At 35.2% G+C, this 15755-nt stretch overlaps 1 protein-coding gene across 7 annotated transcripts in view; it reads right to left on the bottom strand.

Moving 5' to 3' along the window:
• tgo (Aryl hydrocarbon receptor nuclear translocator homolog tgo) overlaps positions 1 to 15755 on the bottom strand; it is a 133759-nt gene that overhangs the window by 41630 nt on the left and 76374 nt on the right. For all 7 annotated transcript variants that reach the window (XM_088275467.1, XM_088275407.1, XM_088275541.1 and 4 more), the window contains one exon: positions 9065 to 9225. In XM_088275467.1, the coding sequence (XP_088131593.1) occupies positions 9065 to 9225 (161 nt within the window). The remainder of the gene's footprint in view (positions 1 to 9064; positions 9226 to 15755) is intronic.

Here is a 15755-nt window from a genome sequence, read left to right as displayed (position 1 = left end):
TATCAACACTGAGGCGACGTCTTTACGAAGTAAATCTGAAATGCAGGCGCCCTGTAAAAGTACCAAAATTGACACCACGAATGAAAGCGGATCGATTAAAATGGGCCAGGCTACATCGAAATTACTCGGTAGATGATTGGAAAAAGGTATTTATTTAAATTGAATTTTCAACATATCATTTTAGTCAATAAACTTATATATTTGAATTAAACTTAAATTTTCATTATTTTTCAGGTCATCTTTAGTGATGAGTGCCGGTTAGAAGCCGTGACAGAGAGCCGTCGATTCGTCAGGAGAACACCAATGGAACGTTACAATGAGGCCTGTGTGGTTAAAGTTATCAAACACCCCCCTGCAACAATGATATGGTCATGTATTATTAACAATTTACCTGGGCCGTTGTTTTTCGTGGAAGGAACAATGAACCAAAATTCCTATAAGCAGGTCCTCGAACGAATTTTATTGCCCTTCTACCATACACTCGACCCAACAGAAGGTCCATACACCTTCATGCAGGATGGGGCACCTTGCCACCGGGCTAAATCAATAATAAAAATTTTGTCTAACAAAAATCTGCCTTTGCTCCCCTGGCCTGGAAATTCTCCGGACCTTAATCCTATAGAAAACGTATGGAGCATGTTAAAAAATAAGGTATACTCATTCCCAAATCCGACAGTAGACTGTCTAAAAAAAAAATTCAAAAAATTAGGTCAGAAGACGAAGAAATAAAAAACACGATAAAACAGTGCATTTTAAGTATGCCAAAAAGAATTGAGGCAGTTATTTCTGCCAAAGGTGGAAATAATAAATACTAACTATATTTATATGAAAATATATGCATAATTTAAGCGTAATAAAGTGTTCTTGTGTAAATAAAATTCATTGTTGTTTTATTCAAGGTTTTCTCTGAGTTATTCCTGTTTGAATTGAGAAATTGCGCGAAATTCTGCGTGGCCCTAATTCATTGAGTAGATACTGTATTAGGCACCCCTACAGAATTGGTTTGTCTTTAAATACTGCGACATTTGGAATTCTTGCAATCTTTTCGAATTGCATCGGATTTTGATGGATTTCACCTACTACTAATTACCTGCTATCCCGACCTACGACAATTAGGTGCGTGGTTTATTTAAAAATACTCTACTAATTTCAAGGGTCAGTTTTATATGTGAAACATTGCTCTCCAGTTATATTAATCAGTGAATACGTGAATTTATTCTGTACTTTTCATTTAAGCCTTCATTGTTTTATATTAAAATGCCAAAAAAATGTGATTTGAGTGAAACTGAGCGGTCTCAAATAATTATATTGAATTCAGAGGGGTAAACCCTTTTGAATTCAATAAAATAATTAGTTAAGGGTATACTTATTGTGCTGCAATCCCTGTACAGCATTCGTGTGTGTGTATGTATGTGCATATTATTATAATGAATACCTACTATAGTATTTTTTTATTATCGAACAGTAAGTTGAGTATGTGAATCGTGGGAAAAAAATTAACACACCTTACGTTTTCGGGTTGAGGTCGGGTCACGTGTAATGACTAAAGGCGCACAATGAATTGTGACCAATTAAATCGTATAAACCTCAAGTAAAGATTTACAATTAAAATTACATCACACGCATGGCGTAACTAGCATACCGGCGTGTTACCGAGAGACACCGGCAGCCAGCTACACGGGTATACCTGTTCGCTGAATAATACAGCGACACGGAGGAAGGGTTACAGGTGAAAATGTGCGGGGATAACCTCATCGGTGGGCAAGGAGACAATGGCGGTGGTTGTGGGACCTACACTCTGTACCCGGTCACGACATCATGCCGCGTGTGGAATACTAAACTGCGGCGAACCAGCGAGCAGCAGGTCCTCCGGCACAAGCAGACAAAGAACTCTTTATGGAATCGGACCATTGAAAGCCAAGTTTCGAAAGCAACAATTTGTCACCGCCAATTTTAAGTTTTGGGACTAACAAGAAATCCCTGGCATAGTATAGTTTAAAAAGAAGAGTGACTAGACTCATTTTACAACAAATGATGTTACTAAAGTAACTGATGATGAAAATAAAAAAAAAAACAACAAACAAAATATGTATATTACCATAAGTTCAATCTACCGAAGTGCCGATATACTAAAACGCATCTACCGCGTAAATAAGGAGTTTAGTAAACAGACTGAACAGATTTGAACAGTCGATGTAATTGAAATAGTAGAAAACCACTGAATTCAATGCAAAAAACCATGTGTGATTTTCCTTTGCTGTCGCGATTGCCATATTTACGTTCCTCATGCTCTATACATTAACAGTGCGTTTATATATTACATGTAAAACTCACACAACTAAAATGAACTGCAGATCATAAATCTTCTGAAAACTCAACTAGATCTGAGATACAGAAATAGGATTTTTTCATTAATTTTCGATAAACAAAAACTATAGCATAAATAAACTACGACTAATATGATTATCACTGACGATTTAATTGTAATGTACTTAAACGCCTACGAAATATAATAATAACGTGTACTAGATGCCGATAGAAGTGATACTAAACCATCTATCATACAGTAATAGTAATAATAATAGTACAATAGTATTATACCTTGTAACTATCGCACTTCTTGCCGACGCTTCGCTTACCATTACAGGGCTAATGTGTAAAGGTAACTAGCCGTAACTCAAGTTGCGGCTATTTGGCGTAATACGGCTCAAAGCATTCTTATAACCGGCCTCTATCATATACAATCACAGATTTTATTTACTCTATGTCTTTCCTTTACAGAGATATTCATGATCCAAATAGCCGCAAAATTGTATTAATTTGATACATGTGTTGGCGAAAAGCATCATTTTAAATTGAGTTTAAACTCGTTTATCTCAAAACTACTGTTTTTAACTTGCGGCTATTTGCTTGAGCACATTAGAGGGGCCTTCTAAGGGCGATATGGCAATTGTGATCAGTTTCAAATCGGTAGATGTGAAAGTTTTGAAATATAAATTCATGTAGAGTCGATATAACGTTTTATTTAAATGCTATTATTATTACACTGATGTATGAAGGCGAAACACGGAACTGGCAAAGGAAGGATGAAAGCAGAGTGAACGCTGTTGAAATGAAGACGAATGTGTGGAAAATCATAGTGCGACAGAATTCAAAACGATGATATAAAAGGAACGTAAGGCTGAACTAGGGATAATTGAAAAGACTAAGAAGAGTTCATTAAGGTGGTACGGACATATGGACCGAATGGATAACGAGAGAATGACTAAGAACACATATGTGGCGAATGTGAGCGGGAGAACAAAACGAGGACGGCCAAAAAAGACACGGTACGATCAGATCAATCAGAACCTAAAATCTGGTGGTGTCAAAAGTCTGCGTTATCTATAGCTAGATGTATGGATGTGAAGGAAGCGAGGAGTGTATGTCAGGACAGAAGAGTGTGGCGTTGTATCCTCTCTGCCTATCCTGCGGAAAACGGCGTGATGGTAGTAGTTTTTTTTTTAGATGGGAATTGCATTTATTATTTACCTTGCTTATTATGTACAAGGTTTATGGATCATTTAGTGGATTTTTGTTTCTTCTAGCTAATTTAATATGTTTTTATTTGAATCTGTGTTGGGAACAGGAGGGATAATCTAATGTGGGCCAAACAGGAACTTCTCAGCATTTGCTCATTGCTGGGGGGAAACCACGTAAAACTCCTCAGGAGAAGGCGGACTGTTGATGTTGATGGTAGTAGTAGTAGTAGATAATATTATTATGTTGCAGTAATTTTCGTATCATAACGAATTCTCGCATGGCTTTCACATTCGTGTCTAAGGGCGCAGGGCGCAGAGGTAGGGGAGGGAGGGGAGGGAGGGGGGCCGTGAGCTAATATAGGAATACGGGAAATCAGATACCGACCGACATGCTTACTGCATTAGGTTGCCGAGGAAAACTGCCGCGCTAATTTCTTTTATTTATTACGAGGGAGGTGCTACGTCGTTTGGGACGCGATTAGGAGGGAAAATAGCCAACAAGCAAAGTTGATACATTCGAAAATAGGCAACAGATAAACGAAGCGGTGCAATCTAATTACAAATAAATACGAACCTAACTATGTCTTTCAAATAAAATATATTTTCTGATCAATATGTAGAGAAAAAATTACGTAACAAAAGATAAATCTAGTATCGGGAATTAAGAAAACAATGATAAGCGATCAGAAGATGCATGGACGTCGAAGAGGCGAAGGATGTTGGCAAAGACATAGTGGTGTGGCGTTCTATCCTCTCTGCCTACCCCTGCGGGGAAGCGGCGTGATGGTTAGTTGGTTAGTTAGTTTTAATGATAGTTAATAGAACAATAAATAATAACAATATTCTTAAAAACTTTTTTTATAAAATACAAAATATAACGTCCAATTTGTTTTGTTAAACGTCCAATTATATTTTTTAACATCCAATTTCATTTGTATGCGTCCAATTTGGTTTATAAAATGCCCAATCTGAAGTGAAAAACCTGTATTTCAAACCTATATATTCAACATCAGTATAATTCTTTTTTATAGTATATAAAACAAAGAAAAGTGTAGACAAAATAATAAAATAAAATAAAATCCGGAAAAAACGTTTTTCGAAGAAATTAATAAATAAAGGGTTAAATTAGTTTCATTAAAGGAATCATTTTGAATTATACAGTAAAATAGTCGATGTATACTTTTGCTATAAACGAACAGTTACAGTAAAATTAAATAACATTCAATAATGACTGAGTAATTTTAACTTCGAGTAACTTGTTCTAATAAAAGATAGTTGTAGTAAGTCATGCAATAGCAGAGCTGACAACGAAATGGAAATGTTTTCAGAAAAAAACGGGTAATTTGTTATGATATAGAGAAATAAAAAGTTGATATTTTTTAATTTATTAAAAAATAACTTGCCAATAATGGTACACTGTAGCTATGTTACCTACCATAAATCGTCTGAGAAAAATAAAGCAGGCTGTATCATATTTATATGTAAAGGGGAAGAATGGGAAGCGCGTGTTGCAATATACAATAAGTATAATAGTACGAGGATGTTTCTCCTCATATTATTGGCCGTAGAAAAATGTTCAGGAATTTAATGAAAGTCATATAAACAAGTTAAGGTGTGTTATTTCTTTTTTTTCTTTTCTTACATCCCTTCGCTTAAACCCCGCTTTGAACAAATATTACACGGAGAACGGCGCTATGAAAATGTTAGCAATTTTACAAATGCAATAACGTGGTAACGAAATTCGCCATTTAGAACGTGTCCTTACGAATTTATTCACTAAGTAAAAGAACTGAAAATTTAATTTACGAAATGTAGACAAATCTCGACTGTAAATTATACGAGTATGAAGGCAAAACTATCATCCTTTACGTTGAATGTTAGTCTGGGACAAAATTGTAAGCATTATTTTTTTTAATAATTGCGGATTGGATTTAACAGCTACGACTAAAGTACTTACATATATAAATTATGCATGATATTTGAATATTAAAATGTGCCATCGGCACGGGAAAGCTCAGTGAGAGCACATTATTATAATTTGTAATTATGTACATGATGAAATATAAATAAATAAATAAATTTAATAAATACAGCAAAATTTGTAATGTAAGTAATCAATAATAATAAATTACACATTACCCCGTAAAGAGAAAGCCCAAGACGTGTATTCATTCCAGCGCAATAGTTACATATAAATTATGGCTCAATATAGTACACCGATAAAACGGTTTATCCCTCTCGGTACTCTGTTTTATGAGCCGATGATGTTTTTCTCTCAACAGCTTTGAATTATTGTCCATCCGAGATCATGTGTGGGTGTACAGAGTAGGTATACCGTACCTATACGAACCGTGATCAAAATTCTAGGTGCTCTTTAACACACAATATGTTTCGCGTCGAATTTCATCACGGCATGGAAAACCAATCTAATATTGTTCTTATGCGAATAGTACTGTGTACGTACTTCGTGTACATGAATCGGCTCGGTTGTGTAACGCTTATTTAGTTGCATCGCCAATTGTATGCAGAAATCGGCGTCTCCGCCACAAGGTACTTACTCACTTCACCGAGACATCATACGCGCGCATTTCCATTCCGATTGGACGTACCGATAGCAGACGGTGGGTGAGACCCGGAGCATTTCTCGGTAACGATATTTTAACGATAAAAATGAACAGGCGTGCCTTTTGTCAATGGATTAACAGTTTTATACCCGATGACCGCCGCGGATTGAATGGCAAACAGTAGCGCGGGACATGCTAATGTCGGTGCACAAATGACAGACGACAGTCGGCAGTATTCAAATATCGTGTCCGACGAAATCAGACACCATACGACGCGCTTAAAATGTATGCATTCAAATTAGTTTACACAAGTATTTTCCAGCTTTGGTCGTAACTGATTTCGTGATTTATTTAAAAGGAAAAAACCATCCAAATTATTTGACACCCAATGTAATAGAAAACAGTTTTTCGTCCAAATGGTAGGAACTCACGACGGATTTAGTACCGAAGTAGGTACTAGGAAACGGAACCCGTAGACTAATAGTATTATTTCAATTAAAATGTTAGGCTTTGATGAATGATATTGGATATATCTATAGGACACAAATAAAACATCGACAATAATGTAGGCACCCAGAGGTTCAACTATCGGAGGGAAAAGGTCTCGTAACGGTCCAGTGATGATAGCGATGTCTGATTTACAGTTTCCACGGTCCGAGTGCCATACAATATAAAGTACCTCAACCCACCACCGAGATATTTTTATGTTCGTCGTTAATATCAGTTCCAAGTTCTGACCAAAGGACCGCGCCAAGCCCTATTTAGACTCGCCAATCATTTATATTACTTTTAAAAGTACATTAGTAGGTACTCGATAATCTTTAAATGTTTTTATTTTTATTTTTAAATATTTGCATTAAATTTTACACAATTCTATATAATGACAGTATATGATGTTCCTTAATTTGATTGAGGTTCGCCAATTAACATTTATTTACGTAAAAAATACTATTTTCCTTTTCTTAAATTGGTTTTTAAATTAATTTTCTCACAGTTGCAGATTCTAGAAAACTATTTTTTTAAATATATATTTATTTTACACACGACTAGTGGTCACATCTTCATCTACGCTGAGATACCAATGAAATAATATTCGATACATTTTAAACCGAAACCTTTGGCTTCGACACAAGTTTATCCAATGACGCACATCATCAGATTTTATAAAATACTTGTATATAAATTAGTATTTAAAAAAAAATGTTTGTGGTAATGGCTTATCACTATTTGGGTGCTCAACAGATGTACATTTATAAATAAATAAAATTTATTATGAAGCGGTGTTAATATAAAAAAAATACACAAATCGGGAAGTCACATTTTTATGAACACAGTTTACTAATTTTATTTATTTTTTACTTGGTTAATTACTTAACTTAAAACCCTTATCCGCACCCCAATGGTGCATAGGGCACTGTGTCATATTAACGCAGTGTTATCTTAATCGTTTACACATGAAGGAAAGGTGATCAGCCCTCCGCTTCAGGTACCAGTCCATGGTAATATTGAATAAATATTACAGTGAAAAAATCACTTATATTTATTTTACCCCCCTTGGGAATCGAACCCGGGACCTCCAGAATGGTAGCCGAGCGTGCTGACCATTACACTACGGAGGCGGACTTGGTTAATACCACTATTTATTAAAATCCATTGCGACACGCGTTTAGATGTACTCCGCATCATTTTCAAACATCAATCATACGGTGTTTGAAAATGATGCGGAATGCATAGAAATACGTGTCGCAATAGATTTGAAAAAACAGTGGCATTTTACCAAATAAAGCTTTAATTAAAACGGAATGATATTACCACAATGTGACTGCCGAATCTATGAATGAAATTACTAATTTAAGTTCATATTTCATGCAAATATTATGTTCTCGAAAATCATAGATTTGACATTTTTCTTCCATCAAACATTAAGCAGCTTCTTCATCTATAGAATTTTGCGTATGATTTATACAGCGTCAATTTGATTGTAAATAACATAAAGAACACGACCTTTAAGGAATCAATAATCATATATTGTTATTATTTAATAATGTATTATTGAGTCATATGCAACCAGATAGTAAATTATTATACCGCTTGTTCTCGCGATGGGAACAAGGTCTAGCTACAAGTCTTTGGAGACACTGGATATCAAAGATGTGGACAAATAGATAGCCGCCATTGAAGGAGCAATGTTTGTACAATAGAGAGTGACTCAGGGCAGACACCAGATACATCACAATGGAAGAATGGGCTGTTAACTCGGTTATGAAAAATGTGCCAGACCATTTATAGAAGATTGGAATAGCCCGTGGAGCGTGGAAATGTACACGCGGGATAATAGATTGAGATGTCGTACGTATTTCAAAATTATTGTGGACAGGGACAGGGGAAACAGGTAGTATCATTATTCGAGTACGTATTAAATATGATATTGCTGATTTTTTCAACAGTTTATCTTTTAAAACAGCTACATTAAATTAGCTTAAATAATTGAAGCCGATAATGCTCGGGTTTAATTTAAAAAATCAGGTTGTTAAAAAAAAACATGAAAATATTAAGGCATGTATTAAAAAAAAACATCTGTAAAAGTTTTGCGTAATTTTCAACAATACGATGGTGACTATTTTATTACAACATAGTATGTTTTATTCAAATATAATTATATTATCGAAGAAAAAAACTACAACAAAAGTTTTTCAAAGGAGTAAGTCTCATTTTTAGAGACTTGTCTGGAAGTAAGAGAGCAAAGATAGGGAAGGAGATATGGAAAAAAACGCACCTAGACTAATCTAAAATACAAGTTTGTAAAACAACCATCAAATTCTCTACAAGTGCCCCAGTATAGGCAGTGAAAGAGATTAGTAGTTTGTTCAGTTAGTCAGCTAGATCTGATTCCGACCCGACGTTAGCCGGTACACAGGCGCCTGGGCATTGTTGAACACCTTTCCGGTAGGGTAGGATTGTAGGGGTAAAGGTACTGACCTCTGAGCGCCTTCATGTGCGCAACGGCCATGCGCAGGATGGTGAGCTTGTCGGGCTTGCGGGCCAGCGCGCTGCACGTGGGCACCATGTCCGACAGCTCCGTGATGTACGCGGTCATCTTGTTCCTCCTCCGCCGCTCGATCTCGCAGTGGTTCTCGCGGCTGTGAACAAAACGGTCACATTAAACAGGTGTATCGCAAAAGCACAATCGATCAAAGTATGGGAGGATAAACTGGGCTTATCGCGACTCAGTGGCGAACATTCCAAAACATTAGTTTTATAAAAATATCTGGCTGATATAAAACAGCGCCATTTTTACGAAATATCGATACAAGGGCGCTTTACATTTTCTTATTTACTGAAAGATATAAATAAATATTTCTTTTATATATATCTAACATAAATGTTCTTATTTATAAATATTCGTTTGTTCTAAATCTTAAATCATCAAAAAATATTCACTGATTGCTTGAAAATTTTGATAAAACGTTGCATTTTAATACGCGCGTGATTTATATACGACAGGTAAAAACATGTTGAGTTAAGAGTAACAACATTACTAAACATTGTTCATGGCGGACATCATGCTTCTTGACACTGCTAAAATATTGTCTACCCACAAGCATTGTGATATTAAACATATTAGAAATGTGTGCTTCCCTTTTAATTTCTTTCCCATTTAACCAGACTCATCCAGAGCAATGCGTGGCTGGGTACAGCTAGAGATAGTAAAATTGAGTGTGCTCTAATCAGCTGTCCAAACTCAAAACACAGTAAGGGTAATGCATTAAGAGATAAATAACTCAATTGTTTTCGGTGATCTATTAAAAATTCGACCACAGTTCTATATAACAACAGCAGTGTAACCACATTAAAAAAATAAAACGAATATTGTTTAACTCACACAATATAAAAAAAAATGCAAAAAAAGGAAAATGTTATTAATCATTCGGATGTCGATAAAGAATTCGCAATATAATGTGGAAATCAGAGCGTTGCGTGCGCGCTCTTGACACAGTCCGAGGGACACTTTCCATCGGAGTAGATGGAAAACACAGCACATTTCCGAGAAGGAAAACGGCTCGCGATATCCCACGTACACGTAGAGCACACCGCCAACTACCGCGGGCTGGGCAGCGCAACACTCCACTCGCCGGAGCGAGAGATACATATTTCATCAAGGTGCACGAAAAAGCGGGCGTAGCTAATGTCGACACCACAGGTGGACATCGCATCGGTAACAGGTAACACTCATTCATTCAAACCCTTATCCGCACCCCAATGGTGCATAGGGCACTGCATCATATAAACGCAGTGTTATCTTGATCGTAAACATATGAACTAAAGGTGATCAGCCCTCCGCTTCAAGTACCAGTCCAGGGTAATATTTAATAAATACAACAGTGAAAAAATTACTTATATTTATTTGACCCCCCCCCCTGGGAATCGAACCCGGGACCTATAAAACGGTAGCCGAGCATATAATTGTTTGACTTAAACAAGTTGTAATTTGCTGAATATGTCTTCTGTTAGGAGTCCGTCTCGTAACATTAAATATTTTATTTTATTTTATTTTATTCTATTTTTATTTTATTAGTAATTATTCGGGAATTGTACAGCTTAACATTTAAAAAAGTATATAATAAAAAAAAATACATTAACAATTACAAACATTACATTACATTAACCAAAATAGTTACATTAATAAAAATAAAGCCAATTAAACAATTCCACATTTATGTTATAATAACTATTAAAAAATGAATTTATTATTTTCAAAAAATCATACATTCGATGCCAATGTTACAAAATACACAGGTACGAGTTTGACCATCGAGGCTTCTTCGTAGATCCGTGTTACATGCATTGTGGAGGGAGTTGAACGAATCAAGATTATCTCATCCGTTTAATAGCGAGGTATTAAAAACTAGATTACTATGAACATTACTAAGATACGTATTTTAATTATTGATCTAAATTAAAAGATTCATCAATGTATATTTTACACCATTTTTAATTTTAAGGTTGTGATGTGAAAGTCTAAGTTTTTAGTGCCCTGTTGTGATAAACAGTGGTGAGCGAGGTTACTATAGAAAAAAAACGTTTTTTTTTCATGTCACCAATAGATATCTCTAGTGAAGTTCTAGTGAAGTTCAAGAACAATGTTTCAAAATTGCTTCATATATATATAGAGCTTCCAAGAATTTGAGTAGTGTGGTTGTCAATAATGGGTAGGATTGATGAATGTTACACGTGTGTAAAGTGATCACTTTAACCAGCCTATGACGGTCGTCAGCCCCGTAAATGCCCAGACTTCCATATTATTCTTCATCTTTGATGAGATGTCAAAAAATAACATGGAAAAAACAAATATACAAGCGCTTTTTTGCATAGGAATTTGAAATTCACTTATTTTGTAATTCATTTATTATTAAATTTATTTAAAGGTTATTTAAAGGTGAATTTAAAAAAATAAATATCAGTGGAACTTGTCTACAACCTATTTATATTTTATTTCGTGAAATTTCGTGAAAATTTTTCTTTTATTTCGTGAAATGAATTGACGAAAATTACCATTTTTGGTTTCCAAAAAAGTATTCAAACTGTCGTTAAATATGTTCTCAAAATAGCCATTAAAATAAGTAAATACGAGATATCTCAATTATTCAGAAGTATCGAAAAAATAGGTCCTGCTTTGAAGGCCACCCAATGTTGATACATGTATAAATTCTTCACAACTGCAACATTGAGCATTCTATCAAGACAAACTTAAGACACCATTTAGACATCTCGGTGGAGCGATTGCACCGTAAGGAGACAACTAGACCGTGAATGAGAAAGAACGCAACTCAAATAACAATAAACGGTTTGTGATGGTTTCCCTATCATTATTATAAAATTTCATCCATACAAAAAACATTTTTTTACAGCGTGTAATTCGTATTTCAAGCCAATCGGCAATTTCGTAAAGTTTATGATATTTGTTATGTCAGTGTACGCGCAAAAAACCCAATTGAAAATGTTTCTAAATGCGTATAAAATAAATATTTTTTGTATGTATTTTTTCGTATATTTTCGGGATTGGCATTGGATCTTGAAACACAGGAGTTGGCAAGAGATTATAATTATACGATCTATTAAAGTTAAAGATCTATCTGTTAAAGATCTAGTTTTAAAAAATCTTGGTTTGGTGCAGCATCTGAGAGTTCGGCCGACCCCCTTCTAATTACAAACATTGTTCCCAGATATTGGTTTAGATTCCAGTTAGTTCCCGGTAGTGAGTACGAACAGTTCCAGGTGAGCCGCAGTTCAAGCACCGTAAAATTAGACTGCACGATTCGGTAACATTTATCCGAGTAAAATAAAAAGTAACTGTAAAGATATTAAAATGAGACGCCATTAACCGGGCCGACCTGCAGTGGCCCGAGCTTTACTATTCCTAGCCAAACGATGATTTTTGCTAGCTGAGGGCCTCTACCATAGTACACAACAACCGCTCTGAAAAAGTCCTGTGCTCTTTTTACATTATTCTAACCACCATTTACGCTACACGAATATCTTTTGGCACTCCTAAATGTTTTAATTGTTATTTTTAATAACTATTTAATAAATCAATTGCTAATTGGCACATATAAAAGAGGGTCTTAGAAGAGACGAGGGATATGTTTTCTTCTAAAATCACGAGTTGCACAGCAAAAAAAATCACTCAACATTTGGCGAATTAGGTTGGGTGATAAAATTAGTAACAATAATATTTTTCAAGTGTTTTAAACATACTGCAATGTTTCTTCATCGCTGGTTTAGAATACAAACATGCTTACTCTTATGGGAAATTTAGTTTAGAATTAGATTTAGATCCTTTAGGATAAGATTTTTTAAAACTTTATGGAACGATATATTAACACACGTATAATATATGTAGGAATTATTCGATTACCAACTACTATTATCATTTTTCATAAATTAAAAAATTTGGACTACAGCATTTTGGGCAAAGGTACTATAAAATTTGAAAATACCCCTTTGAATATGTTACTTCAGGAAAAAATAATGATTTCCGAGTGAAAAATCTTTTTGAAAAAGATATACTTGACGATTTATCGCTCCCTCCTTTCAGCAAAGTCATATATAAAAAACATGATTTTTCAGGAGATCGTTTTTAAAGTTTAAAAATATAATAAAATGTATTAAAAATAAATATCAAGCCACTTATTGATCTTTTTATTGTGCAACAGATCTTTTTAGGTAAAACCTGAATGTTTTTTCTCTTTTTGAAAAACATTTAGTACATTAAAAAAATAATCAAACAATACCTTTTCTTCAAAATGCAAAAACAACACTTTCTGCCCTGTAGCGGGTAAATATTAAGTTAAAAATATGCTGCTTTCGCTGGGATATAGTACATTTTCTGGGCATTCCGAAAACATGCACAAGTGAAAATTGTCGATTTTTTATATATGACGTTGCTGAAAGGAGTGAGCGTTATGTACGACGTTATTGAAACAGCTCACATCGGGACGTAAAATTTGAAGCGCAAAATTAATTCGGTGCAAAAAACGACAGTGGCAATCATGAGTCGATGGTTAAAGTGGCGAATTTAGCGCCATCGTTGATAGTCAGCGTCCCGCCCCGTATCACAGCATTCTACTTGTACCAGCACAAGCAGGCGGAGGTATCGGGACTAGGTGGTACATAATCACACCGTATGGCCCGCGACCCGAGCCCGCGGGATCGTGACTAGCCGCCACACACATACCCCATACTGCATACCGCATACAGGCCGAGGCGCAATTTACAAAATCCTCACGAATTCAAGTGGGTACTAGTTTCTCTGCACAAGTCATATATCCGATTTCTCGGCGACTAGATAGAAATTCGTCCACGAAGAGCGGAGCGTTTAAGACAGGCTCCGTAATAGAATAATAACAGTGTCCGTTACAGTAGTATACAATACATATTTTTGACATTTCAACATAGATGAAGAAGAATATGGAAGTCTGGGCATTTACGGGGCTTACGACCGTCATAAGTTGGTTTGAATGATCACTTTACACACGTGTAACATTCACCAATTCTACCCATGATTGACAACCAAATTACAAAATTTTCGGAACCCCTAGATATATTGATCAAACTTGTGACACAGTTCATGTGAGTTCACTACCGCCTTCTATGTTGGAATAGGGAAAGCTTTTATTAAGTAAAGACTCTTTCCATTAGTATTTAAGGTCTATATTTGCAATGTACTATGCAAATTTGATATTTAGCCTATTTTCAGATTCAATCGAATGACTTCATATCGCAAACCTAAATAGACCAGGATATTATCATAAACAGTCAACATTAAATAATATGTATGATATTGCCAAGTAACCATTGCACGACTCGATTTATCATTATCAATCAACCGTCATAAAAACATATACACGTATGACATTTATTTTGTTTTAATTAAATAACGCCAACTACAGCTGAATATAAATAATATTAATCTAAGTTCAGTTGCGAACTATCAATCTCGCGTAGCAAAAAGTGCGATAAGGCATGTCGCCATAATTTGTCGCAATCTCCAGAACAAAGCCTTTAACAATAAAATGAATAACGCATGTGTGCGGAGTACAACGGCGCATTAAATATGGAATTTTAACTCTTGAACGAACGAGATGTTTGTCAATAAGATTTAATATATCCGTAAAAAATATATAAAAATTATGATCTTTACGGCGTAATATTTCCGCTAAGGGCCGCATACGGGGTAATAATTCGAATCTCATATGAGGGAATTTGCAGTAAATTGTTGCTAGTTGGATCAGATCACATTACCTGCGGCAATTTGGCGTAAAATTCCCGACAACATGCCAGAGCGGCGGATGCAGCAGGATGATAAGTCACGTATCCAATCATCAACACATCGACCGGAACACTAGCGGAGTCGATAGCATTATGTGCTCATCATCGCAGATGTGCGAAATATTCTAATTCCGCGCTAGCAACAGGCGGAGAGGTACTCCCTCACTTGTTCCACGTGTGAGATTCCCATACGGATTAGCGCCGTTCGACGGAGGGTGTATTCGTACACTGCACTTGTAATCATCGTTCAGTTTTCCTAACTTGGAATGTGATTTATTGTTGTTGGAGTGAGGGGAAGGTTTTAATTACAACATCATGTTCGTAAATCAATTTTAAATATTCACACAAATAATACGACTACTATGGCAGATTTCATCGCTCATTAAAAAAAAACACAATAAATTTTCAAAAATGTCCGTAGGTCTTTATTTTAAATTTGCGTTCATAATAGTATCTATGTATAATATATATGTATATATTTTTTGTTATTTATTTAATAATCAAGCCAATTGTGCCAGACAAATAAGAATCATTTTGTAAATGAAAAAACAAACCCTGGACGAATCCGAGGTCCACAATTTACAGTTGAACTATTTGATTGCTTGTACTGTTGCATATGTTTAATATAAAACAATTTATACGTTCCAAGTTCATTTAATCAATTAATGCTTTCCTCCTTTAACGGACATTTCCAGATATGTTATTCTTAAAGGAACATTGCAAAGTAGTAAGTATATTCATACAGTTATATTTTTTTTCAAAATTCAGTAAAATTATGGGTTTTTGATAGACGAGCTTTAGTGAAATTCTTATAAAATAATTATAAATATACCGTTCGAAA

This window comes from Brachycentrus maculatus, unplaced genomic scaffold (assembly GCF_059751285.1).
Source record: "Brachycentrus maculatus isolate JH-2025_06_01 unplaced genomic scaffold, ASM5975128v1 h1tg000004l, whole genome shotgun sequence".
Classification (NCBI taxonomy): domain Eukaryota; kingdom Metazoa; phylum Arthropoda; class Insecta; order Trichoptera; family Brachycentridae; genus Brachycentrus; species Brachycentrus maculatus.
This window is presented reverse-complemented; position numbering and strand designations above follow the sequence as displayed.